Source organism: Oncorhynchus mykiss, chromosome 26 (genome assembly GCF_013265735.2).
Source record: "Oncorhynchus mykiss isolate Arlee chromosome 26, USDA_OmykA_1.1, whole genome shotgun sequence".
Lineage (NCBI taxonomy): Eukaryota > Metazoa > Chordata > Actinopteri > Salmoniformes > Salmonidae > Oncorhynchus > Oncorhynchus mykiss.
The window spans coordinates 28,625,570-28,652,587 of record NC_048590.1 but is presented as its reverse complement, the minus strand read 5'-3'; the positions used below and the strand labels follow the sequence as shown (position 1 = coordinate 28,652,587).

General features: G+C 43.2%; 1 protein-coding gene across 1 annotated transcript in view; it reads right to left on the bottom strand.

Moving 5' to 3' along the window:
* Positions 1-577: 577 nt before the first annotated feature.
* The window catches only part of LOC110506550 (protogenin A), a 38,842-nt gene continuing 12,401 nt past the window's right edge, over positions 578-27,018 (bottom strand). Inside the window, exons 3-19 of the mRNA XM_021586253.2 lie at positions 23,077-23,221; positions 22,753-22,886; positions 22,328-22,624; positions 22,064-22,223; positions 21,380-21,627; positions 19,568-19,732; positions 18,348-18,653; positions 15,950-16,138; positions 8,152-8,247; positions 7,839-8,025; positions 6,046-6,173; positions 5,271-5,441; positions 4,074-4,250; positions 3,653-3,776; positions 3,381-3,522; positions 3,144-3,257; positions 578-3,011 (exon numbers count right to left, since the gene is read on the bottom strand). Of these exons, the coding sequence (XP_021441928.2) occupies positions 2,616-3,011; positions 3,144-3,257; positions 3,381-3,522; positions 3,653-3,776; positions 4,074-4,250; positions 5,271-5,441; positions 6,046-6,173; positions 7,839-8,025; positions 8,152-8,247; positions 15,950-16,138; positions 18,348-18,653; positions 19,568-19,732; positions 21,380-21,627; positions 22,064-22,223; positions 22,328-22,624; positions 22,753-22,886; positions 23,077-23,221 (3,179 nt within the window). The 3' untranslated portion in view covers positions 578-2,615. The remainder of the gene's footprint in view (positions 3,012-3,143; positions 3,258-3,380; positions 3,523-3,652; positions 3,777-4,073; positions 4,251-5,270; positions 5,442-6,045; positions 6,174-7,838; positions 8,026-8,151; positions 8,248-15,949; positions 16,139-18,347; positions 18,654-19,567; positions 19,733-21,379; positions 21,628-22,063; positions 22,224-22,327; positions 22,625-22,752; positions 22,887-23,076; positions 23,222-27,018) is intronic.

Here is a 27,018-nt window from a genome sequence, read left to right as displayed (position 1 = left end):
ACCCTCTCAAACATTTGGATTCTGAAAACATATATAAGAATGCGAACTCTATGGTTACTCTTTATCACAATTGAAAAGACGAACAATACTGTTACTGCTCAATAATAACTTGTCTATTCCAGTTTTTAGTTGTTATCAGAGAGCTGGATTGCAGTCACTGGGCATTATAACAATGCAGAGGATTACACATGTAAATAAAAAGCAAAAACAACTAAAATATTCCATATACAATATGAACTTGACATTTTAACACAGCTTTTCAGACTAATGCTCATCTACAACAGTTTAAAGGGGTATTCACATTCGTATCAAAGATTAATACATTTTAGGCATCTAGGAAAAAACTAAATTCAGTTGGTACTTTCTCAACTGGGGTATACGAAACCCCATAGAAATAACAATAATATATATTTCTCCTCCAGTGAGGAAAACGTTAAAAAGAATGTAGAGAAATGTCTTTTTTGCTTCAATGACAAAACAATGCACGTTTAAAAGCACTAACGGTGTACAACTTTCATCTTGGTTTGTGGTCTAATAGACACCCATTTATTAAGTAGTAATCAAAACCTAAATGGAGATAAAGCTTTTGGAACCATATAAAATGAGAAAATATCATGCAAAGATATGAGTCTAAATGGATCTTTTGCCAATGAGCAACAGTGAACTGAATTCTTTGGTATACATTGTTTGCCATTCAAAAGAAAGTAAAACTGATTGTGTCACACTTCATGCAAACCGTCATCCTATTAGCTGGAAATCCGTTGATTGAAAATACTGTTGCAATGTAGGATGAGAATCAATATAATATACTGTATTTAGCTCTGCATATAATTTCCCCCTACAATGTACACATCTAGTTGCAACAGTAAAGCTCTAAAGAAAACCAATATTAGGGTGATTTGGTTAGTGTGCATGACATTGATTATTGTCATTTTAACCATTATCAAGGGCCCAAAATCCTGGGGGCACTTTCTGAGAGAACCCGCATCTCAACTCAGTTGGTCACAGAAAGGGGGCACACATGTGCAAGGCGATCGATTTTTGGTCTAATACATGAGAAAAAACTCATTGTAATTTTCCCAGGGGCCCACTGAGAGATCAAAAACAATCAGAGGGAGCAAACAATTACTTTGTATGATAGCATCAGTCACCGCTGCACATTGGCTGTGATCAACAAATCAAACTAATCTGACAAGTGCTAAACTTATTTTTCTACTCTATGGTAAAGTATCAACTACTTAAAGAACAAAAAAGTAACTCATCTGTACTCAGTAGTACATAAACGTAGATAAAAATATAGATATCTTTAGTGATAAAATGTTTTCTTGGTGTTCATTCACTTCCATCGCACTGATTTAACGCTTTTGGTTTTCAACAATCATTCTTCACACTTCTCCCATCCCCATGTGTCAAAGAGTTGGACCTCAGATGGATCGGACTTTGGTATAGGAGCCTTTCTGTTTGTCTCCGACATCTGAGGGTCTCTTTCCCCATTAAGGCCATTTATAAAGCTTTTAAGGTCTGCTGTATTGAAATGCGTCGACACAAGCATTTTTGGTATGTTCTTTCCCAAAATAAACAAAAAGATAGCCTGCCATACCACAGACACATAATTCCAACTGAATTCAAACAGGTTTTTCCACCTGTGAGTAGGACATCACAAGGCTCTGAACCGTAACTGACAATGTTCTAGAGATACATTCATAACAGATCTATGACAACTACCCTCTACAACAAACAGCTCAGCACTAAGAAGATACCCTGTCAGTCAACCATGGAACATTACACATGGCTTTTAAAATGTACTAAACCTAGTTCCCTGAGTTCAGGAGAATAATAACACAACAAAATAATGCTTAAAAAGAGGTAGTATAAAACAGGAATTGCAAGGAAAACTGCACATTGACAAAAAAATCTTAACCATTATTACTATGGATAACCTGAAAAGTGTCATACTGGCTTATTACTGAATTTCAGCAATTTTATGTAGTAAATTGTACTGGTCCTTAATCTACCATAGCCAAGTAACCTGAGAAATAGTCCAATTAACCTGTGATAAAAATAAAACGACAAAGCTTTAAGTGAGATCTGCAGTACCCTTACAATCCCATACTTCATTACAAACAAGGAGGAAAATGAATACGGGACTAGTCTGACCTAGTAAAAACAAATTGCCATCAGGACGCATTAGTTGTTCCATAAACGAAGAGACCCCTTCCATAACTCAGGTATAAGTCATTATCATTAAATATATAGTTGGAGTTTACCGAGAGGTAAACTGAGGTAGATAATCAGAAAAAGAAGGGCTCACTCTACACTTTGCTCCAGTGATAAACTCTTAAATAATGTCAGAAATGTAACAGTCACATTTCACATTTTTGACAATCTCGTGAAACATTCATGGTGGGTGAGATTTCTTTCAAACACATACAAACATTTAGAATAAAAATAAAATGAGTACACATTCACTAGAAGAAGATTCTTTGATAAAAATCACCAGAACCCAAACCAGAGCCCAGTTCTTCCAAAGACCTGGATTTTTGGATAACTGCTCATTGTCTTTTAGAACAGTGGAGTGAGTTTAGGGTTGAGAGATTGATAGGTCACACAGACTGCTAGAGAGAAAGTGCAGGCTTGGAATTGTCTGGGGCCTGATCGTGATGATGGTTGCACGATTTCTCCATGGAATCTCCAATCTCCAGGTCGAGGTGAGACTGCTCCCCCAGCTCACCCTCACTCTCCTGGGCAGGACTGCAGCCTGATCCCCCACTCCCCTCCTCTTTCAGAGACGCAGTGCGGTTGGTCATCTCTGTGTCGTCGTGAGAGTAACGGCCCGAGTCGCCTGTCTCGTGGCTGCCGTCGCTGTTGGAGGAGCCCTCGGTGTCACCAGGTGGACCAAACAGGACCTGCAGGGAGGTGGGCTGGTTGGGTGACGACAGAGACTCATCCTCGTAGCACAGCACTGTTGCTCCTGGCTGGTACGAGCAGATTCCATGGCTTTTCCTCTGGATCTGAGTAAGTAAGAAAGGGTGAACGAAGGGAATTCATATTGATAAAAGGAGGAATAGCTGCTGGTCACTTCCTATTGTGTTCTATTTAATTAATGTTATGTTACTTGAACACTTTTGTTTTATCTTTCTTACCTGGCTTTTCTTAGCATTCATTTTTTTCTGATTTCTGAAGGAAAACCATTTATTTTTCTTCTCAGTGATTGGATAAACTGGTCCGAGGCTATTGATGATCAAATTTGTTCCACCCTGGAAATTAAATTTGCAAATCTCTGAATCTGTCTACATTGGTTATTTTCCATGTACTTTGGAGACGTAATGCAAGAGGAAATGTTAGCGGAAAGGAAGGGCGTAACAGCCATATCCCCTTACCTTGGCATCAATGAAGTGGTCTGCTCTCATCATTGGCACCATGACATCAGGATTCTCAGCCTGGCCCTCAGAGCCCAGGTGGACCGAAGCAGAGGGGACCTGACCAGCCTCCTGCCTGATGGCTTTAGTAGCTGACGATTTCCTGTCAAACAATCCTACAATATTAATATAGAAATAACAGCAGAGGTTCTATCCAAACCAATGGGCAGTCAGAAAAGTAATGTCATATCAAATTACAACAAAAATCACACTGACACTGTTAAAATGGTTACCTGTTTTTGCCTCTGCAGACAAGGATGAAGGCACAGATGATGATGCAGATCAGTGCAATGCAAACCCCCACGATGATCCCTGTCATTGACTTCTGGTCCAGGTGGTAGAAGCCACCAGAGAACACTGCAAGACAGTTGTCACAAGTGATGAGACAGCCACTGGAGACATACACTCTTATCTAGGCTCTGTGTGGGTACTACATCTCCACACTGTGTATCAAAATCAATACAACTGGCAATCACCTCCCCTGACATTCACAGAGATGTATTACAGTGTAAATCATTTAGCAGGAGACCAAGGCTGCAGGCCAAGCTATTGAATTTGAATTACATCGAGTAGGTCAAGTGACGACAACAAGAGGAATCCTGTCATGAAAGTCAATGAAAGAAAGACCAAGTATGCACCACATTAGTCACTAACCTGTAGCTGAGCCATGGGAGCGCCTGGGGTTGTGACCGGAGGTGGAGCCATCGCTCTGCACGGCCAGTTCCACGGTGTGTGAAAACGGCCCGTCTCCCATATCGTTGGACGCAGACACCTTGACCAGGTAGATGTTCCCCGGCTGTAGGTTCTCAAGTAGAGCCATGGTGATGCTCCCTATCACCGAGAAATAAGTGATTAGTGACCTATGTCAACCCATTTGAGCCTCAGCAATAAAAGGAAATGGACATGTGAATATTGTTTCAACACGCTGCAGTGTTGCCATTTGCCACGTGGTAATAAATATAGCTGTTCAAATTCATCTCTAAATAAATGAACTGGAGGAAATATGTCAGGCCTGATTTTTTTTCTGCTCCTCTCTTCCGTTTTCAACTGACTCATGAAGAACAGGGGTTTACAATTCAGTGGAAAAAAACATAACCTGAGGCATATGGGGGGATATTTGTGACCAGATTCTCAGGCAAAGGACAGAGGGTCAGGGATCAGAGGGCTCTAACCCCCCCCCCATACCACCCAGCTCCACTGAGGTCTCAGCAGTAACGGTTGGGGTGACAGGGTTGATTTACAGTGGTGGGGGGCTGGAGCAAGGCAGGATGACTTTGTGAACAGCCTCACTTTTGACCCCTTCACCTGTGGCTTAGGAAAGATCAGATGCCTCACATTTCCTGGAGTCATCTGCTCCCAATTACGCTTATGCTACCCATAATCTGTTCTTTACCCAGGAGCTGGACACTCACAGCTGGCCAGTATTACTTACTGCCACACGTCAGGCCTTTGGGTACACAAAACATATGTGTGTGTTGCTATGGCCACATTAACTATATGGTAGTAGTCCATAGTGACTACAGCACTCTTGACCAGTGTGTTTCAGGTTGAATGATTATAATCTTGAGGAGAATATTGGACCTAAAGCCACAAAGACAGATCATACCCCACCCAATGCTAAAAAAACAACTAAGTATTTAATCCATCCTTTGATTGGTAAGACAACAGGAGGGGGTTATCTAAGAACAACCAGAGATCTCAAGGACTAGTAACAAATACAGAAATGGAAGGGAGGAAGAAATTAGTTGATTTCCAGTGGCCTGTATGGTGTGGAGCTGGGGCAGGGCTCTTTGTCTCTGCAGCCCAGTTTAGGCTGTAGCTCATCTCTCTCTTTCTCCCTCTTTGGCTCACCTTCTCTCTGCAGTATCTTCCACTCTCCAGCTACCCAAGCCTTCCTGGAAGCGTAGAGGATGGTGTAACGTGTCACCGCCAAGTTGGGCTCATCTGGAAGTTTCCATGACACCAGCGCTGTGTCGCCCTCGATCAGAGTCACTTTCACACCTGACGGTGGCAGAGTAGGTGCTGAGGAGGAAGAAATGCCAGTTTTACCCCTGAGGCTAAATCGCTGATGAAGATGTACAACTGTCATAAACAAAAAAATTGCTCTTCGTTACTGGTAATGAGTTGAGGAATACTGAAAATGTAAGTTTGAACCAGGGCCTACACCATAGCGACATTTCAATCAGAGTAGGTTCTTTGATGTCACTCAAAAGGACAACTACATCTCACAAGCTATGGCCCTTGCTTATGATCCCTTTCCCTAGAGATGTGTAATAATGCAGTGAGTGAGCATATAGACTACTGAGCAGTTCAATGAATTTGCTCCTGTGTCTTTCTCATCCTTTCATGAGCAAAACACCATTGGAGGGAAAATGAGAGCTCATTGGCAAAGATCTGTCAAGTGATTGCGCTCTAGTTGTGATTTGTTTGCAGAACGCAGAGCCTTATGGATACGTGACTGCGAGAGTCCTGGTGAGATAAGCAGTCTTAAGACACTGGAATTATTGTGCCTAAGTATTCTATTTCAGTAGGCTAGGAAATACCATCGGAGCCCAAAAAAGGTTGAGAGTATATTCTATTCATCTATACAGCATGTGCTGCTGTATGAAGCCATGTTGGTGCTCACCTTCAGGCAGAGTGCTCTGGTAGACCACAGGGCTCCAGGGGCTGGAGAGTTGGTCAAGGTGCAGGCGGACAGCAAACTCATACCTGGTGTTGGGCTCTAAGTCCGGGACCAGAATGTTCTTCTCAGCACTGTAGAGGAGAACCACAGTGATAAAAATGGATTTACAGTTGAAGTTGGAAGTTTACATACATTTAAGCCAAATACATTCAAACTCAGTTTTTCACAATGCCTGACATTTAATCCTAGTAAACATTTCCTGTCTTTGGTGATCCTATTTATTTTAAGAATGTGAAGTGTCAGAATAATAGGAGAGAGTGATTTATTTCAGCTTTTATTTCTTTCATCACATTCCCAGTGGGTCAGAAGTTTACATACACTCAATTAGTATTTGGTAGTATTGCCTTTAAATTGTTTAACCTGGGTCAAATGTTTCAGGTAGCCTTCCACAATAAGTTGGGTGAATTTTGGCCCATTCCTCCTGACAGAGTTGGTGTAACTGAGGCCTCCTTGCTCGCACATGCTTTTGCAGTTCTGCCCACACATTTTCTATAGGATTGAGGTCAGGGCTTTGTGATGGCAACTCCAATACCTTGACTTTGTTGTCCTTAAGCCATTTTGCCACAACTTTGGAAGTATGCTTGGGGTCATTGTCCATTTAATAGACCCATTTGTGACCAAGCTTTAACTTCCTGACTGATGTCTTGAGATGTTGCTTCAATATATCCACATAATTTTCCTACCTCATGATGCCATCTATTTTGTAAAGTGCACCAGTTCCTCCTGCAGCAAAGCACCCCCACAACATGATGCTGTTTTGTTTCATCAGACCAGGGGACATTTCTCCAAAAAGTACAATCTTTGTCCCCATGTGCAGTTGCAAACCGTAGTCTGGCTTTATGGCGGTTTTGGAGCATAACCTGAAAGGCTATGTCGATATAGGACTCGTTTTACTGTGGATATAGAATCTTTTGTACCGGTTTCCTCCAGCATCTTCACAAGGTCCTTTGTTGTTGTTCTGGGATTGATTTGCACTTTTCGAACCAAAGTACGTTCATCTCTAGGAGACAGAACGCGTCTCCTTCCTGAGCGGTATGACGGCTGCGTGGTCCCATGGTGTTTATACTTGCATACTATTGTTTGTACTGATGTGTACCTTCAGGCATTTGGAAATTTCTCCCAAGGATGAACCAGACTTGTGGAGGTCTACAATATTTTCTGAGGTCTTGGCTGATTTCTTTTGATTTTCCCATGATGTCAAGCAAGCAAAGAGGCCCTGAGTTTGAAGGTAGGCCTTGAAATACAACCACAGGTACACCTCCAATTGACTCAAATGATGTCAATTAGCCTATCAGAAGCTTCTAAAGCCATGACATCATTGTCTGGAATTTTCCAAGCTGTTTAAAGGCACAGTCAACTTAGTGTATGTAAACTTCTGACCCACTGGAATTGTGATTAAGTGAAACAATCTGTCTGCAAACAATTGTTGCAAAAATTACTTGTGTCATGCACAAAGTAGATGTCCTAACCAACTTGCCAAAACTATAGTTTGTTAACAACAAATTTGTGGAGTGGTTGAAAAGCAAGTTTTAATGACTCCAACCTAAGTGTATGTAAACTTCCGACTTCAACTGTATACTGTATATGGAGATTATTAATCAGATCCAATACTTTGGCAATTGACCTGCAAATTCTTAAATCTGTACTAAGTGCCATCCTGAGTTCGATGACCATGCTAAGCACCCTCTATCCAGTTAAATGACTATGAAGAGGAAGGTATTATATAGGACACTCACGTCTGCAGGTAGAGTACCAGGGAGGCGTTCTGAAGGCCCACAGGGTTACAGCGGATGGTGTAGTTGACGATCTGGCTGGAGGTGAAGGCTGGACGCCCCCAGTGGAGGAACACGGCAGACGAGCTGTTGGCCTTGGCATACACGTGGTGAGGGGGTGGCGGAGGGGGCACCATCCGATCACGGACCGCTGATGCACACAGAAAAAAAAAGAATGCTAGAGGTACTCATGCGTCGAAGGATTGATAACCATTATTATCATAACTATCATCTATCATTATAGACAATGGTTGCTTGCATTAAGTGAAGAACTTACAGACACATCCAGGGGTGCTGATAGTCTGGTCTGCCTGGTAGCCATCTCCTATGAAACTGAACGCCAGGAGCTTCACATGGTACTTCTTCCTTGGGTCTAAAAATAACAAACATTTACATATCTTTCACTGTAAACCTATGGGTATAGTATACATCATATCATAGACATTCACCTCAAATTGACCAATGTGACCTACAGTGGAAGTGAGTGTGTCTGTCCACTGGGGGGCATTACACTGAACCAGAGGCTGTGTGATTTCTCCAACCAGTGGGCTGTGAGAGTGCTGGATCAGAAAGAGCATGGCTGAGAGGTCATTGAGGTTTGGCTGTGGAGCTCTGCGACAGATGCTGAGTGCTGGGAGCCCAGTCCCTAGGTCAGTTCCTGCCCTTCTCAGGGCAATGAGGTACACAATAGAGGAGCTCCTCTATCCATCACTCTGCCTTTTCAGGGAGAATAGGGGAACCCTTCCCCCACCCAGGGCTGCTGGCCAGTGGTCAGTCCTATTCAGCTCCAGGACAGGGGGGTTAAACCATAAGACAATGCCCCCCCTAGGAAAGACAGAGTGGTCAATCACATGGCCAGAGTCAGTGGCCTTACAGACCCCAGGTAGAACAAACACTGCTAAGTTAAATGTTCTCTCTGTACCCAACAGGCCACTGATAAAAAGTTCAGGCCAAACACTATCCAAATGTTTCACTTCATATCTGCATTGATTGGTTAATTTGTCTCCTAGACTACGATCTCTTGTCATTCTGGAATAACCAGGTTACTGTGCATGACATATTCAGATAAGGAGGATAGGGTTGGAAAGGTAATACTTCATCATATTAATGTGTTATTAAGTGTGTAAGGGTGTAAGTGTAGTAGGCTGTATAGAACGTCACCTATGCTTTACAGAATTATACAGCTAGATTGCAGTACTTCATGAGAAGATGTACAGGTACTAATAACATAACTAGTATCAGTGGAATAGTGAGCACCAGTAACCGAAAGGTTGCTGGCTCGAATCACTGAGCTGACAAGGTAAAAATCTGTTGTTCTGTCCCTGAGCAAGGCAGTTTACCCACTGTTCCCCGGGCTCCAAAGACGTGGATGTCGATTAAGGCAGCCCTCCGCACCTCTCTGATTCAGAGGGGTTTGGTTAAATGCAGAACACAAATTTCAGTTGAATGCATTCAGTTTTACAACTGACTAGGTATCCCCCTTCCCTTTCGCCATGGAACAGTAATGCAGTGACCACTAGGTTGTGCTCCAGGACACATACGTTGAGAGGAGCACAGGAGTGTGGATACAAACTGAAGTCATGCCTATCCTCAGTTCCAGTCACCGAAACAGTCATTTATGAGTTCTACGTTACTAACAGTTTCTGTGATCATGTCTCAGAGACAAATAAAAGGTACTCAGTTAAAAAATGTATTATTGTTTGCCCTACCACTACACAGCTGATTCAAATAATCAAAGCTTGATGATAAGTTGGAATCAGCTGTGTAGTGCTAGAGCAAAAAAACTAAACATGCACCCAAGAGGGGCCCCAGGACCGAGTTTAGGAAACCTTAAATTAGACGATCTAAACCCAAGGGTAACCCATGTTGTTCATCTGACAAACTGCTAGAGGATCATATTCACTGCATGTGTGTGAAAATATATGTTGTAATGGTGAGCAGGCTCTATATCTTCAAAAGAGTTGAACAGTTCAAAAAGCAATTACAGTCATTGTGAAAAATCCAACCACTTTGTTGAACAACCATCTCATCATGTTTACTATGCTCCAGAGTTAAAACAACTGTGTTTTTTCTAGGATCGGTCTGAGGGCTTTGAGTCTATGGGAGGGACCAGGGGGTGGAGTCAGGGCTGTGGGAGGCAGGGGGACGGGCAGGAGGATTGTCCGAGGGGTGTGGTTTGAGCCACTAAGACCCCTAGCCCGAGGAGTTTCAATGGAGCCAGCAGGTCAGGCCTAGATAAAACTCAGAAGGAATCTGAGGTCATGGGTGTGGAATACGAGTTGAGCCTCTTTTTTTCTCCCTCAGAATCCGTGTCCTTTCTCTGTGCCCTAAGCCTTAATGGGGAAAGATAAAGAAGGGACTTGCAGGAGGGGAGAAAAACGATGTGGTATCCTCTATAGATTAGATACAACAGCTTAGAATTGGATCAAATGAAATATTACTGATAATATGATTGCATAAAAATACGAAGCTTCTCTCTTTGTATTTCTACATTATAGATGGGTCAATGACTAGGCTACTGTAGTCATTTGTTACAGAAAACACTTAGTTATGCTAATGAGTTCTTGTTTGTTGAAAACAACAATATGAAAATAGCTGCACATATTTGTGAGGTTCCTATATCTTTACCTTCTCTAGTAAAATACAATGAATTAGTGTACTCTAGCATAGCTCCCTCCTGTCCCATGTCCACAGTCAGGCTGGCCGGCCGGCTTTGGACGGTCCCAGAGGCTTTTGTTCAGCCCCAGTGTCCATCTATGAAGAGGAGCAGTCAGGGTCTCACAGTCCCACCCCTGCCCAGCCACACAGCACAATGGGCCTGCAGTAATTACGCAGGAGAGGGGCTGCGAGAGGGGGCAGGCTTTGACATCTGGGCCATGACCTTTGACATGGAATCTGGGCAAGCTAAATCCTGCCAAAGGAGGGGTTATGGACACTGCTCTTAAGGGGTGGGGGTGGAGAAGCAGGGGAACTGAGTAGAAAAGGGGGAAAAAACACCAAGAGACAAAAATAATAAGTCACTTAATAGGTGATGATAAATAGTGCCAATAGGAAGAAATGGTGAAGCGAGAGAGCAGAACTCTTCAATGGGCAATTTCATAGCCGATATAATGAAAGCATGATTAGATATGGCGAGCTCAATTGTTCAGCTTAACTGCTCTTTGTAACCGAGGAGTGACCTAAGGTTATACTTTGTTTTCTGACCTAGAATAAATTCAGAACTTGCAAACGTGATTGAACTTCCAAAAGGAAATGTATTGACGTGTTAATTTTAAAATCTGTGAGTAATACACATGGTTTGGGTAAGGTTATCAGGGATCTCCATGGTTGAAGATAAGAGGTGTCCACACAAACCTCCCCCTCTGTATGGAGTCAACCATGCTTGCACTAACCGCCAACCCTGGTCAAAAGGAAATGTGTTAGCCCTGGCTCATTCAACAACACCAAATCCCTCACAAAGATAAGATATGCTTCAGTTGCCACATAATAAAGGGCAATAATCCCCCTGTGTGTAGATTCAAGGCCAATTATTTCTTCTTAGATATCACAAAAACAAACATCACTCAAACTTGTGCCTTACTCACTTTGCTTGAGAAATGTTCATAACTAATTTCCTCAGAATAATACACAATCTGCCTAACCCTTACTGCCATTGCTTAAAGATACACCAAAGTGAAGCTGGTTCATTTTCCCGTCAAGCCTGTTGGGTTAATCTTGCAAGGCTTTGCTCTCCCCATAAATTATGATGCCAGTTTGTATTTGAGGGGAAATTCTTGAGCTGTTTGTGGTCACCTGATTTTTTTTACAGCCGTTTTGCAGATCCTGCAGGCCCCAAAGGCTTTGTTCTGCCCTGAGAATGGCCCCCCAGGCCACAGCAAGAAGGGTCTGAGCCAGGGCCATAAATGTCAACTCCCACACTGATCCACAAAGCAGCATATATCATAGGGGGAGCATATATCTCCCTCTGAGAGATTGAGCGAGACACACACACACACACACACACAGTTTATTGATGTAGTGGGCTCACTAATACCCATCTATCTTTTATCTGACACCAGGCATGCAATAACTAATGTTTTCCCAGAGAAAAGACCACTCCACGATGGGCAAGGTGGCCCCAAGCTATGAGATAAATCTACTACCGTACACCCAGTCCTGATGCCAACAGGTATGGGAGGTATGTCAACCATGACTATGCCACAGGAAGAATAAACATGAATGGGAGGGCCTCAGTATTTCAACACCATGTCATTTATACACTGAGCTACAACCTCTCACATTCCTAACTTAGAGAGCCCTTTCAGTCATGTGGAATGGTCTTAAGAGATCATTTAGTAGCCAGAGCAGAGCTGGTCTGTTTCTACTACAGATTCAGAACTCAACCACGTCTTTTTTTCTGTTAGAGAGGTATGTTATTTGTGCACTTTAGAGCAACATTGACTCAATAATACAGTAACGGTTGGCTTGTTGTCTTTACCACATCAAAGCTAAGTGAATTTAGGTCCCAGGGATCTGAAATACTTATCAGTGACTGGTTGTTTTCTTGGTTGCAGAGCAGCCACCTCTGCTCATCAGGATAGTTTATTAAGGAACATAAGTCATGGTTTGTCACTCAAACAACAGTGAACAAAATCAATAGGGAAATGCCCTTTCCCACTGCTGTTCTGTCCTTGGAAGGTTAAATCAAGACAGGGCAAACATGGACATTAAAGCAGACCCAAATTGTTGAGAACACCCCGTTTTAATTCAAATACCCTGTTACCCTCACGAAAATAAATAATAATAAATAATACCCTCACGAAAATAAAATAAAATACTTAACGTTACACTTCTCATATTGGTTTATTATCTATGTCACACTAAACTGACCAAAGCATATATCCGAAGGGAAAGCTGAGTCAAGTCAGTATTTTTATCTTAAGCTGTCTCTCTGTTTAACACACCACTTACTGAAATCAACGTTGTAAAAATGTGGTGCCATGGACATGAACTGAAACCGTACCTAAACCTATCTGACACTGACAGTAATACGTGACAAATTAAACTGCTGTGTCTCCTCTCCAACAGGAAGTCTCTCCCCTGAGGGGGGAAACCTTAGGGAAGATAAATGAGATGCATACTTCTCTTCAACATGTCATACTACAAGTCACATTGCATGGATACAGTGGGGCAAAAAAGTATTTAGTCAGCCACCATTTGTGCAAGTTCTCCCACTTAAAAAGATGAGAGAGGCCTGTAATTTTCATCATAGGTACACTTCAACTATGACAGACAAAATGAGAAGAAAAAAATCCAGAAAATCACATTGTAGGATTTTTAATAAATGTATTTGCAAATTATGGTGGAAAATAAGTATTTGGTCACCTACAAACAAGCAAGATTTCTGGCTCTCACAGACCTGTAACTTCTTCTTTAAGAGGCTCCTCTGTCCTCCACTCGTTACCTGTATTAATGGCACCTGTTTGAACTTGTTATCAGTATAAAAGACACCTGTCCACAACCTCAAACAGTCACACTCCAAACTCCACTATGGCCAAGACCAAAGAGCTGTCAAAGGACACCAGAAACAAAATTGTAGACCTGCACCAGGCTGGGAAGACTGAATCTGCAATAGGTAAGCAGCTTGGTTTGAAGAAATCAACTGTGGGAGCAATTATTAGGAAATGGAAGACATACAAGACCACTGATAATCTCCCTCGATCTGGGGCTCCACGCAAGATCTCACCCTGTGGGGTCAAAATGATCACAAGAACGGTGAGCAAAAATCCCAGAACCACACGGGGGGACCTATTGAATGACCTGCAGAGAGCTGGGACCAAAGTAACAAAGCCTACCATCAGTAACACACTACGCCGCCAGGGACTAAAATCCTGCAGTGCCAGACGTGTCCCCCTGCTTAAGCCAGTACATGTCCAGGCCCGTCTGAAGTTTGCTAGAGAGCATTTGGATGATCCAGAAGAAGATTGGGAGAATGTCATATGGTCAGATGAAACCAAAATATAACTTTTTGGTAAAAACCCAACTCGTCGTGTTTGGAGGACAAAGAATGCTGAGTTTCATCCAAAGAACACCATACCTACTGTGAAGCATGGGGGTGGAAACATCATGCTTTGGGGCTGTTTTTAAGGGACCAGGACGACTGATCCGTGTAAAGGAAAGAATGAATGGGGCCATGTATCGTGAGATTTTGAGTGAAAACCTCCTTCCACCAGCAAGGGCATTGAAGATGAAATGTGGCTGGGTCTTTCAGCATGACAATGATCCCAAACACACCGCCCTGGCAATGAAGGAGTGGCTTCGTAAGAAGCATTTCAAGGTCCTGGAGTGGCCTAGCCAGTCTCCAGATCTCAACCCCATAGAAAATCTTTGGAGGGAGTTGAAAGTCTGTGTTGCCCAGCAACAGCCCCAAAACATCACTGCTCTAGAGGAGATCTGCATGGAGGAATGGGCCAAAATACCAGCAACAGTGTGTGAAAACCTTGTGAAGACTTACAGAAAACGTTTGACCTCTGTCATTGCCAACAAAGGGTATATAACAAAGTATTGAGATAAACTTTTGTTATTGACCAAATACTTATTTTCCACCATAATTTGCAAATAAATTCATTAAAAATCCTACAATGTGATTTTCTGGATTTCTTTTCCTCATTTTGTCTGTCATAGTTGAAGTGTACCTATGATGAAAATTACAGGCCTCTCTCATCTTTTTAAGTGGGAGAACTTGCACAATTGGTGGCTGACTAAATACTTTTTTTCCCCACTGTATGTATTTACAGAAAAGCTCAGCTACAAGTGGTGAGGGGCTGAATTTGGTTGACTCTTGGTCATTTAAGTCTCTTTTGTGGCCCTTTAAAGCCTAACACAATGAAAGCCTTTGATGTGAATTCTCCTCCAAATGCTCTGCTCACAGCAGTCATAAAACACACCATAAATCTGCTCCACAATAACAGCTTCCCTCTCCTCTAAAGGCAGCCCTGGAATACACTTCTGCCAGCTATTCTATCAAACAAGCACATTTGAGGTCATTAAACTGTTTCAATGAGAAACTCATGAAAAACCAAGGCATAGTAAGTGTGTTTTGGTGATATCTATCTATGTCACATTACTACAACTTGTTTGTCCACTATGTTCATTATTCCAGGAGGAAAATGTGGTTCATGAGGAAAAGGAGAATGCACACAAAAAGCCAGACTTCCTATGTTCTTTCTCTTATCTCTCCAATAGGTTTTACCTCAAGCTTTATAAAAATACTCTATTTTGAAAATAATTATCCATTCAAAACAACATATATTTCATAAAGTACAGCACTTTAAAACCTACTCAACAATATAGCCTTGTGTTATTCTAAACAACAGCTGGTGGCAAAATGGAGGAAGTTTCAGCAGTCATAGTTATCGCCCCTATCACAGTAAGACCCCTCCATGACAAAACACATACTGTAGCAAGAAAACAAAAAGGTAAAAAAGGACACATACTGTATTTACCCCCCATTCCCACCTATGCTTTCTAATCCTGGTCTAGTACCAGAGCTTCCTGATTCAAAATTCAGCTGCTGGCCACCTGGCCGACCTCCTCTGGCCACAGATGGTCAGTTGTCCACTGCAGTGGTGTGGGACTCCCTTTCCTTCCACACTCTCCAACGTGACAAAATGAATTTGACCCAGAGGCCAGAGAACCAGCATATGCCCAACACCCCTTCCTTAGTCCCAGCAAACAGCTATTTCTAAAGCTGTTGGGGGGGACATACATTGGAAACCAGGACAGGGCCGTAAGGTCATGGGGGGTTGGCTTCTATCTGGACCTCTGGACATGAGCCCCCACAACTCACATGAAAAGACTTTGTCCTTCCCAAACTAATGGGATTTTCTGATCCTAAAAAGCCCTTAAACATGCCTGGTGAGGACAATTCAAATGTTTTTTTAAGAGCATCTTTGATCTGAATCAAATTTAAGGAGGACTTTCATTGTGTTGACTAGAACATATTCTTAATTTTGCAATTGAAATCCAAAATCAAGACAAATGTCATCAGCAACAATGAGATCATAGGTTGGGTGTACTATGTGGAGTCTACTCACCCAGGCCTCCAATGGTGTGCCTGTTGTCCTGGACACGCAGCTGAATGGGGGAACTCTCAGCCTGGCTCTCCTCGTGGTAGAACAGCCTGTAGCCCTGGATGCTGACAGAGTTTCCTGGTGCCAGCTGCCAGCGCACTATGATGGTGGTGCAGTTCAGAGGCTCCAACTGTAGCTCAGGGGCCAGAGGCACTGTGAGGAGACACGAAGAGAGATAGACCTGTGGTTAGAGGCACTGTGAGGAGAGATGAAGAGAGATAGTAGACCTGTGGTTAGAGGCACTGTGAGGAGACACGAAGAGAGAGAGATCTGTGGTTAGAGTCACTGTGGGGAAACATGAAGAGAGAGAGATCTGTAGTTAGTCACTGTGGGGAGACATGAAGAGAGAGAGATCTGTGGTTAGAGTCACTGTGGGGAAACATGAAGAGAGAGAGATCTGTAGTTAGTCACTGTGGGGAGACATGAAGAGAGAGAGATCTGTGGTTAGAGGCACTGTGAGGAGACACGAAGAGAGAGAGATCTGTGGTTAGAGTCACTGTGGGGAGACATGAAGAGAGAGAGATCTGTGGTTAGAGGCACTGTGAGGAGACACGAAGAGAGAGAGATCTGTGGTTAGAGTCACTGTGGGGAGACATGAAGAGAGAGAGATCTGTAGTTAGTCACTGTGGGGAGACATGAAGAGAGAGAGATCTGTGGTTAGAGTCACTGTGGGGAGACATGAAGAGAGAGAGATCTGTGGTTAGAGGCACTGTGAGGAGACATGAAGAGAGAGAGATCTGTGGTTAGAGTCACTGTGGGGAGACATGAAGAGAGAGAGATCTGTAGAGAGTATTTATTTAATGTATTTATTATGTGAAGATGGTGCCGACAGACTTGGCAGCCCTGCTTCTAGCTCCCAAGCAACTTTGCAGTATTGTTTTTGTTTGTGTTATTTCTTACCACAAGCATTTCACTACACCTGCAATAACATCAGCTAAATATGTGTATGTGACCAATACAATTTGATTTATTGAGGACAGTTCTGAGGATGTAAGGTTCAAACAGAATCTCTCTTTTTAAAGGTCATGTGTACTATTTATATACAGAGTTCAACCTGCATGACTATTCATTTTTATTCAGATGTCTTTATTTTGACCAGCTCTTCTGGAATAGTACCAAGTCAAGGGAGAATATGAAACCCACCCAACACCTGCTTCCCGATCAGGCCTTCTTTACCTTATGTGTTCATAAAGGTAAATTTGCTTCATATTCAGATACCATTCAGAGCCTTGATACTATTGACAGTCCACAACTATTTATTATGAAAGGTTAGCTAGTCCTTAACAAATTAAAGACCTGTTCAGGAACACATTTGTTTGGGATACCCAAATTATTAAGTGTAAACCACTTAACATGGCAGAAACATGCTAATTTAGATTTCCCAGAAATAATTTGCTGGACAAATAGGGTCAAAGTCACCAAAAAGCATTGTATTGCAAGAGATGCAGGGTGGCAGGCTGGGAGCAAGTTGACTCTGTAGCTTGTCTTGTTCCTTGAAAACAGGAATGCTCTCCACCCAGCTGCTCACTGGCTTTATCTGATGGAAATAACCAGCTCCCAGCCTGTAGCCCCCAACCAGAGGCACATACATACCATGCCCCAGCCTGACACACAGATACACAGCCAGGCACAAACACACTAGCAGAGATGAGCCAGGTCCTCAGTTCTACTGACAGAATGCCTATTTGGCAGTCATGATCCTGGCTAAATTGTAGAAAAGATCCTGTTTGTTTCCAAAGGGACAAAGAGAGAGAGAGGGCAGCAATCCCCTCCCCCACCCCTAAGGCTCAGATGTAGCTCTAAACATAACTATTCTTCCTCCCACCCAGAGGCCTGGGTCCCTCTCTTTTATGACCCATGACTGAAGCCATTCTGATGTTACTGACAGAGGGCCAAAGGTCATGGAGTAACAAACGCAATGCCTTAACAAGATTATTAGAGAGGACGCTCTTCTCATGGCTCTCTCTCAGACACTCAGCAGAGGACTGGGAAGAAGAAAGGTTCAGAGATAATCCAGCCTCTTTGCTCCTATATTGACTATGTGTAGAGGGAAGTGTGCGCTCGCTGGGCGCCTGCAAGGCATGATGGTTTTACTGTGCATGATAAGTCAGTGCAGGAAGTAAGGCCTTACATGTTTATTTATATGATGTGGCAGGCTGGTAGCTTCACAAATCTAAGGTTGAAATTCCAGTTCATCAAAGATGTTATGGCTTACTGATGTCTTTTGTCTTTGATTGATTAGAAGTCATACAGTTGTAATCATATCTGTACAAACATCATATGTGCATGCAGAAACCTAGCATTGGACCATCAAAGAGCAGCCAATAACTCATCACTACTACTGAGGAGCATGTGTAAGTACCTTTGGCGCTGGACGCCTTAGGGGTGCGGTGGGAGGTCCAGGCTGACTGTTCCCCCCAGCCCACACTAGTGGCTGCAGCGATTCGAAGGAGGTAGATGGTGTCGGGCTGCAGGCCCTCCAGGAGATACTGGGTTTTCTCCCCAGGAAGCTCCAGCTGGGTGACGGCCTGGTCAGCGCTGGTACGATAGGACAAGCGGTAGGCCGACACCCGGCCTCGGCTTAGCTTGGCTGCAAGGGGCTGCCAGGACACCTGGATGTCTGTGGGGCTGCGGCTGGTGAGGCTGAGCTCTGGGGCACGCAGGGGCACTGTGGAGAGGGAGACAGAGTGGTCATGTAGAGGCTTATACAGTCACCAACTTGTTCATTACTGTGTTACTGTCTCTGGTTTCTGTCTATATTTATGGTTGTTTTGTATCGTGTTTTGGTGGGGACCAAAGGAAGAGTTGTGATTTCTAAAGTAACAGCCAGCTACTGAGACTATAATGAACAAACTCAGAGATACAAATCAGCTCACTGTGCGTCACACTCAGTCATACTGGATAATCAATTCAGTAAGTCTGCAAGTGTACACAATAAATAGATGTGATCTGATTTAGACTGGTATGCAATCATGTGACAGATGTTCCCTTAGCCAAGGACAATAGACCAGTTATTTTCTATGGAACATGTAAGAAATGTAATTTTCCTTGATAATAAGTGGTGGTCACGGTTGCACAGTGCAGAAACATTTAATGGGGTGGTGTGAACTGTGAAGGGCCCTTGTGGGGAGTTAGATTTTAGAAGAGAGGGTCATTCCTGATCTCTAAAGATCAACCTGACTAATGTTTAACCAGCCGAGTGGTCCACCATCTAATCCTTCCTTATTAGACTCCTCTATTCCTCTGACGCACCTCTTAGAGACGACCCCAATTAGACAGCCAGGGGTCAGCCCCACTAGATTCATTACAGGACCTACAGTACTGCCCACTCTCTACAGCCTATTCATTACAGTTTAAACACACTGTAAAACATCCTCTGAGTCCTCCATTAGAATGATAGAAGACCTTACACAATGACTACAGGATCAATATGAAGCATTCTCTTTACTATTCATCTGAGGGTGTTTTTATTCATCCTGGGGTGACAGTTATGGCTGCACATTACCTCTGTTTCCATGGGTTACAGCCTGATAAAGGCCAGGGTGGACTGTATGTTTGTGTATGTAAACGACGAGGCCTCACCATCCTCCAGGGTGTGCTGGAACACATGGTCTGACATGCGGCTGGCTCCCATGGGCATGTAGGCCACGATGTAGAAGGTGTAGTTCCGCGCTGACTCCAGGTCATCAATAATGTACCGGGTTGTGTCGTTGCCAATGACAACCTGATATTCCTCATTGTTCAAGCCTGGTTTCAGGGAAGAAAAGGGCACACATTTAATCAATTAATCAATTACCACCCACAGAGCTGTAAGCTGCATGTACAGGCAAGGAGTTCAGAGGGGATCGGATCCTTCAATGCAAACTCTTTAGGGCACTAAAGGGGGACCTAATCATAAAAGGGTATATGAAGATTTGCATACATTCTGAGTACAAAGACAACTTTTGATAACTTTCCATAATCATCATTCAATGATTTCTCTTAGTATACAGAGCAATTAGAACATAATCACTTTAGCTTTAGGAACCTCCTTGTCTGAGGCGCCTGATTCTTACAAAGTTACGATGTACATCTGTCTCTAACGGTGAGCTTCTGGTCCATTCAGCATGGACAATATACAAAAAGTGTCAACTCAATCAAACTGGTTCCTTCCCCTTTTATAGACAATTTCATCAACATTGCTGGGGCCAAATTCCAGCATTCAATTTTCCCACATTGCTGGCTGAGCCTAATAGCAGTTTAATTAGCACAGATTAGGAAGGTCCTGCAAAAAACTAACTTGTAGCCAGGACATATTGAATTGTCCAGCCTGATTTCTGACCTGGTAAACAAGATCCTTGAGAGTAAACAGAAAAGGCCTTGTCCGGGGGCCTGAAAGGCCCAGGAAACCTCCCTGAAAAGACACACAAAGCCTCCCTCCCAGTCCAGCTCACACAGTCCCAGTGCCTTGACAGAATCTCCTCTGTTGGATTAGCACACTCCAACACACAGACTAATTAGTTCCTCCTTTCATTAGAACCTCCATTTAGTGCCAAGGCTCTGTGTCTGAGACCTCAGGTGCAGAATGCATTAGTGCTACTACTACTGTCAATCTCAACAGCCAGCCATTCTCTGAGACCGGACAGAATGTTTCACGTAATCTTAATCAAGTGCACCAAATCCTTTACAGACGCCAGTTATTTAAGGAGAAAGGGGCAGATTTTCTAACTTACTTCCGTTAAAGTCCTTATCCTTACATAGCCTAGCAGGTGTTTCTTTTGCTGCATGGAATTCGTACATTTGGCCTATACAATGGTATTCCATAGCCGGCGATGAACAACAGTGCCTGAATGAATTGGATAACATTTGTGCTGAACTGTTACATTGTTTGAATGTGACTCTTGGTGCCTCTTCATCAACAATACAGGTTCCCAGGAAAGCTAAAGGTCCAGCAGTCAATGACTGAGGTTTAGTGACTACAGTACAGCCCTTGTATTCTCGTGATTGGTTCCTGTCTATCCAGCATCTCATCTAGTGTAGGGGGTTCCTGCACATTTAAAACCAATGCACAGGGCTTGAGATCGCCTATGGAAGGCCAGTCCTGTTTGTACAGAGTAAGCTGCTGTTCTTTCTTCGGTGCAGTAATCATCGTTTTCCTTGACCTCTGCCCAGCAACCAACTATTAACAACAGATGGTCAATCCTCCACATTCTGTTCTGGGGGCAAGGAGGAAGCGGAGCATTCAGGACTCTAAACAGTGTGAACTGTTAACTCCTGGGGCTACCAAGGCCATTAATATGGAATTCCCTAATACATACGACATTAACTTTATCCTGCCAACATCAAAAATAGTTTCTGTTGGAAAAGGTACAAGACATAGAAGAGGCTCCCCCTGAATTGGCCATCATGTCTCACCTTCAGCCTTCATGTAGTGCACAGAGTAGGCAATCACTTTGTCTGAGTTGTACAGTGGTCTCTCCCAGGCCAGCAAGATGGCGGAGCTGGATACAGTGTCAGCCCGGATGTTCCTGGGCGCACTGGGCCGGTCCTCTGACATCACCACTATGAGCCGGGCCATGGACAGCACAGAGCCCTGCTCATTCTCTACCTGGCACTGGTAGATGGCATCATCCTCAGGGATGATCTGGTTGATCACCAATTTACTGTGGGACAAAACACACATGGCCATATTAGACTTCTGTCCCTCCTCCAGCTTCACCTACCAATACAAAACCCGTTGCTTACCAGCTCTATCATTCTTTTTCAAATCAGAAACCGTTAACAAGCCAAGGCAGTGGTACTAGCAGAGGAAGCAAATTAGTGGGAAATCCACTGAAATGCCATTAGCACGTTTGTAAATTATTCAGCTTCCTTTCTTCTGTGGGAAAGGGCATCTATCAACAAAGACACCTACCTGTGGGGTAAAGGAATTAGGGATTCTGTTTCAATTAACATACAGCAGAACATACAATATGGTTGGTGTTTAGGAGGCAGGGATTTATAAAACAATGGGATGATCATATAAATAAAGAATTGAGAGGGAGACAAACAGGAGCAGAGAGTTATTAGCTACAGTCGATTTGGTGTTAGAGCTCAGACCTGTTGTACATCTTGATGCGTCCGTTGGAATGGACCTTCTCTCCGTTCTTCAGCCAAGTGATGTGGGGCAGGGGAACCCCCTCAGCCTGGCACACAAAGCGGGCCGTGCCCGCACGCGGACGGGTCAGACTCTCCGGCCACTCCACCAAGGACGGAGGCGCTGGATAAGGGAAACGTAATAGATGTAACAAACACCAACAATCATGTCTGTAATAACAACTGACACTTATAGGACCTCTACACAGAGAGCTAACATGTGTTTACCTAGCACAGTGATGTTGGCTGTGGCGATGGTATAGTTGCGTGTGCCAGGGGTAGTGGCTCTGCACATGTACACTCCTCCGTGTTGGGGTTTGATGTCAGAGATGATGAGGTTGCCATTGCCCAGCACCTTGGTGTTGAACACGTCGATGGACTTGCTGTCAGCTCGGCTCCAGGAGATGAGGGGTCGGGGGTTCCCTGTAGCCATGCATTCCAGGATGGCACTTTGGTGCAGGGACACAGTGATATTCTGGGGCCCGGCAATGATACGAGGTCTCTGAGGCAGTTTGGGGCTTGGAGCTGTGGAGGGGAGACAGGATTTGACCAGGGTGCCCACTTCACTACTCAACATAAATATAACTTGGCTTTTATTGGGCTTATAACGTTTGATGCAATGCTTGTGAATATATTCTGTTTAAATCTCCCACCTGGAGTGACAGTGAGGGTTGCCTCTGTACTCCGGCGACGATTGGCGATGTTGGTCGCCACACAACGATAGTTCCCAGCATCCCCTTTTTCCACCCCATGGATCTGCAAAACGCCGCTGGGCAGGACTGTGATTCTGGGAGAGACAAGAAGACAAAGACAGTCAGTACATCATAGATATTAGTGGATGAGCACACAGCTCTGATATTTCTATCCCTCTGACATGTACAGTTTAAAGTCGTAATAGACTTCTCCAATAATCTCAAACCTCATCTAAAGATAAAGTTAATGACATGGCATGATAATGAAATAATGAGAATGCATACCTATTAGTTGCCAGCGGTAACGTGACCCGATTGAACTCCCAGGTGATGATGGGTGGAGGGCTTGCAGTGACTTTGCAGGTGAAACGGGTGACTGATCCTTCTGTCACCACAATGGAAGTTGGCTGATTTGTAAAGGGGGAGATACCTACAGAACAAAACAAGAAATGGTGAGACACTGTGTACTCCAACAGTAGACACATTCTATAATGTACAACACATGTTTGCACAGATATGATTACTAGCAATGCAGCCATTAGAAAGCAAGAACTGTGAAATTCTGTTTTTCTAGTATTTTATTTTCCCCCATTCGGATCTATAAGACCAATCATCACAAAAATGTATGTTCATGGCCCAATATCCTCTCTTGCTCGGCAGCTCATCTTGGTGGATAAAGTTACATGTCTTTCTATCAAACTAAGCCTCTGTATCTTAGGACCTAAGGGCACTGTTCAGTTAAAATGGAAATCAATGACATGGAAATAAGGGAATATATTGATCTGCCAGGCATATCTTATAAATATACATTACTTCACTTTCAGGTTACCATCTCACTAAAGCCATACCCAGCAAAGGCCAACCCACTTCAGTATCTGCCTGATAGTGAGACTGTAGTGCTGTGAAGCTGAACCTCATTCTTAGAATCTTCAGTGAAAATAGGAAAATCTATGCGCACAATTATACCGAAATGATCACTACCCCAACTGCCATCCCCCTTATTCATATAATTGTCCATGAAACTACTTGCCAAGGAGCTGCCATGTGCCAACAAGAAAGCTATATCCTATTAAAATCAACCTAAATGCTGTACATCAGCACTGAGATTGAACATTTGCCAAGAATAATCATAAGGGCTGTTGACAGCAAGATCTGAAGAGCCCCACAATCCATCCAACCTTACCCCTCCAAGACAAATTCTCTCCCTGACCTCCTCTCCTTACAGCCTAGACAGAGTTCATGTGTTGATGCATTGCCGTCTAATCAAGACAGTCACAGGAAGACCCTTTGCCCTGAGACGTTGGTTAGTCCACTATTGAAATCAGCTGTTGTTTTTTTCTCCTTACAAAACATTGCCCTGTCTCTCACCTTCTCTTTGAAAATTCATAAGCTCCAGTTCTCCCTCAAATTAGGTGTTATACAAGCACCAGACATCGCATATCAGACAGGGTTCCCGAGGCCTTAACTAACCTAAACAAACCAGCATGTTACATGTACCTGTCAGCTCATCCTGGCTGGAGCACATTAAACCCCGAGGAGATGAGAGAGCAGAGGAAATCTCTGCTAGGCCCATCTTATTAATTAGCTCCTCTACTATGCACATCTACGCACATGAGCAGAGTTCAATCAGTCAAATGTGTGCCATGCACAAAAAATTTTAGCGACCCACCTAATGACTACTGCTAATAATTCAACTGAAATAAAATTCCTCATACGCTTATAAAACTCTTTATATTTAAACACAGAGTCATTAAGCCCACAGCTGGTTATGAGGCCATGTGGAGGAGGAGGGGAAGCTTGATCCATTTTGTTTGAGATTATTCATTTCCCGCTCATGGAGCAGCAGAGTTTGGGAAGATCAGTCAGTGAAAGATGATACTGAAAGTGAGGTCTTTGACAGGCCCAATGAATGGCCAGCCAGTGGGAACCTAAAGGGACTGCTCTATGCTAACAGCAGCATTAAAGGACAACATCACATGTAACCAACCCTCACAGACACACAGTCCTTTTGGGAAAAGTGCTACCTCTTCACAGCATCTAGTTCCTAATTAGGCCTACCTCTAGGTAGTACGTCTCATATGCTTATAGTAATTAATACATAATTATAACTGTTTCCTTTAAGTCAAGTGTTACCTATATATTATTTGCCACTGATTTTATACTTTAATCCCCCTGAGATAAAGAGAACCCCTGATGACAGATATATCTAAAAGTGTTGCCCTGCTGAGTGCAGCCGGACGGTGATGATTGGTGGAGAGGTCCGGCAACATCCTGCTTGGATTGGGTTTCCCTGAAACTGATTGGTTGTCAGACACCACCTGAACTGTATGGAAACTAAACTCCATGACAAACTTCATGTACACAGCGTGTGTCCCATTACTGATTTCACCTAAACCTTATCCACCGTTAAGAATGATGTTGCAAGTAGTTCAATGTCTAGAATAGATTGTTCATCGTTTCAAAAAAGTGATACAAAATAACCTAGAACATTATGCTCCCCCCCCCTTTTCAGTCACTAAGAAATAAAAAAAACTAAAGCCATTAAGGTCATCCACTCCCATCCCCCTTCTCAACTAAAGAAGCCTCAGGTCAATAGTTTCTTAAAGTTACTGTCCAGTGAAAATATTACTTTTAAAAGTTAATAATATGTTAAGTTATACCCAAATAATGGTGTTGACTCACGATCCTATACTCATATTTGTGGACAAAGCATAAATGGAGAAAAAAAACACAAAAAAACCCACATCAAATTTGTATCTCAAACAGATCGTTTCAAAAATGCTTGCTATTTCCTCATGGAGTATGATGTCATCCTCCTGAGGAGGATGAGATGGCCAATCAGCAGTCTACTCTGTTATTGGGGTACGCCCACACAGGAAACACTCTTTTCATGCCACTTCGATACCGAAGTTACTTTTTCATAGCAGGTTAGGAGCATTTACGCAGCAGATTAGGATAATTAACATAGCCAATTAGGAGACTGAGGTTAAGGTTAGGAAAGGGTTAAGGTTAGGGTTAGTGAAAATGCTCTCCAAACCTGATACGAAAATCACTTTGTATCGAAGTGGCGTGAAAAGAGTGTGTCCCACGCCCACACCATTCCAACACAAAAAATCTGTATTGTAACACACGTAATTACAATTTTTGGAAAGAAAACTATTTCACTCGTTTTGTAATGAATAATACGTCTTATTTCATATAAATCTGGAAACACTGGACAGTTACTTTATTAAAATAAATGATGGTACTGCTGCTCTTGATACAGACCTCAATTTAAATCACATTTTTGGAAGGATTGAGATAAATAAAATCTTTACCAAAAAGCCCCAGGTCTGGATAACATCAACTTAATTATCATAAACAAATCAAACTACTCCTGGCACAACTGGGACCCAGTGCAACCAACGGACTAGGCTACATCAGTGAAGGACTATATAAAGAAGACTACATCAGAAATACCCAAAACAAGTACCATAAAACAAAATCCTCTTCACCCATTTACTACTCAGAGAAAATGGAATCAGATAATTCAAAGATACACGTGACATGTGTCTTCAGATTCAAAACAGCTGCATGTTTTCAGAATGCAATGTGCACCACTTAAGTAATGGATTAACAAACAGACTGCAGTGCTCTTTGACCTCTGCACACATCCAATGCTGTTTATGCTGCAGGGGCGAGGAGCCATCAGCACTCACAGATGAAGAGGCAGTCTGAGGGGAGGGGAGAGGGGCATCAGAGTACCTCTCCTGGGCTCTCTCTCTATCCAACTCTCTCCCCCTCCCTAGGCTCAGTTATCTCGCTAGCCCAGTGAAACAATGATATACTCTCCCCAGTGTTTACCTTCGGAGGCTCCCCCACTAACTTTATCACAGAAATGACCTCTCTTCTCTACATTCTGCACACAAAAAACCTTGAACGCACATGAAACACAGCAGGCTTGCCAGGGGAGAAAATCCAGGGGTGGGGGTGGGCAACAGATGAAGAAAACATACGAGGAGCCGTGCAAAGATAGGTGCAAGGTTTATCGTTTCTGATTGAACAGCTGTTGCCACTGACTTCAGAGAGGACCCCAATCAACATCTTCTTGCACCTTAAGTCTGAATAATTGAACTATTACCACTCATCAAATTTCACTGACAATCAGCACACAGCACAGGTGGTACACTTCTAGCTGCATCCTTAACAAACCTTTCTCAGAGTACTACTTAAAAGCAACGTAAATCT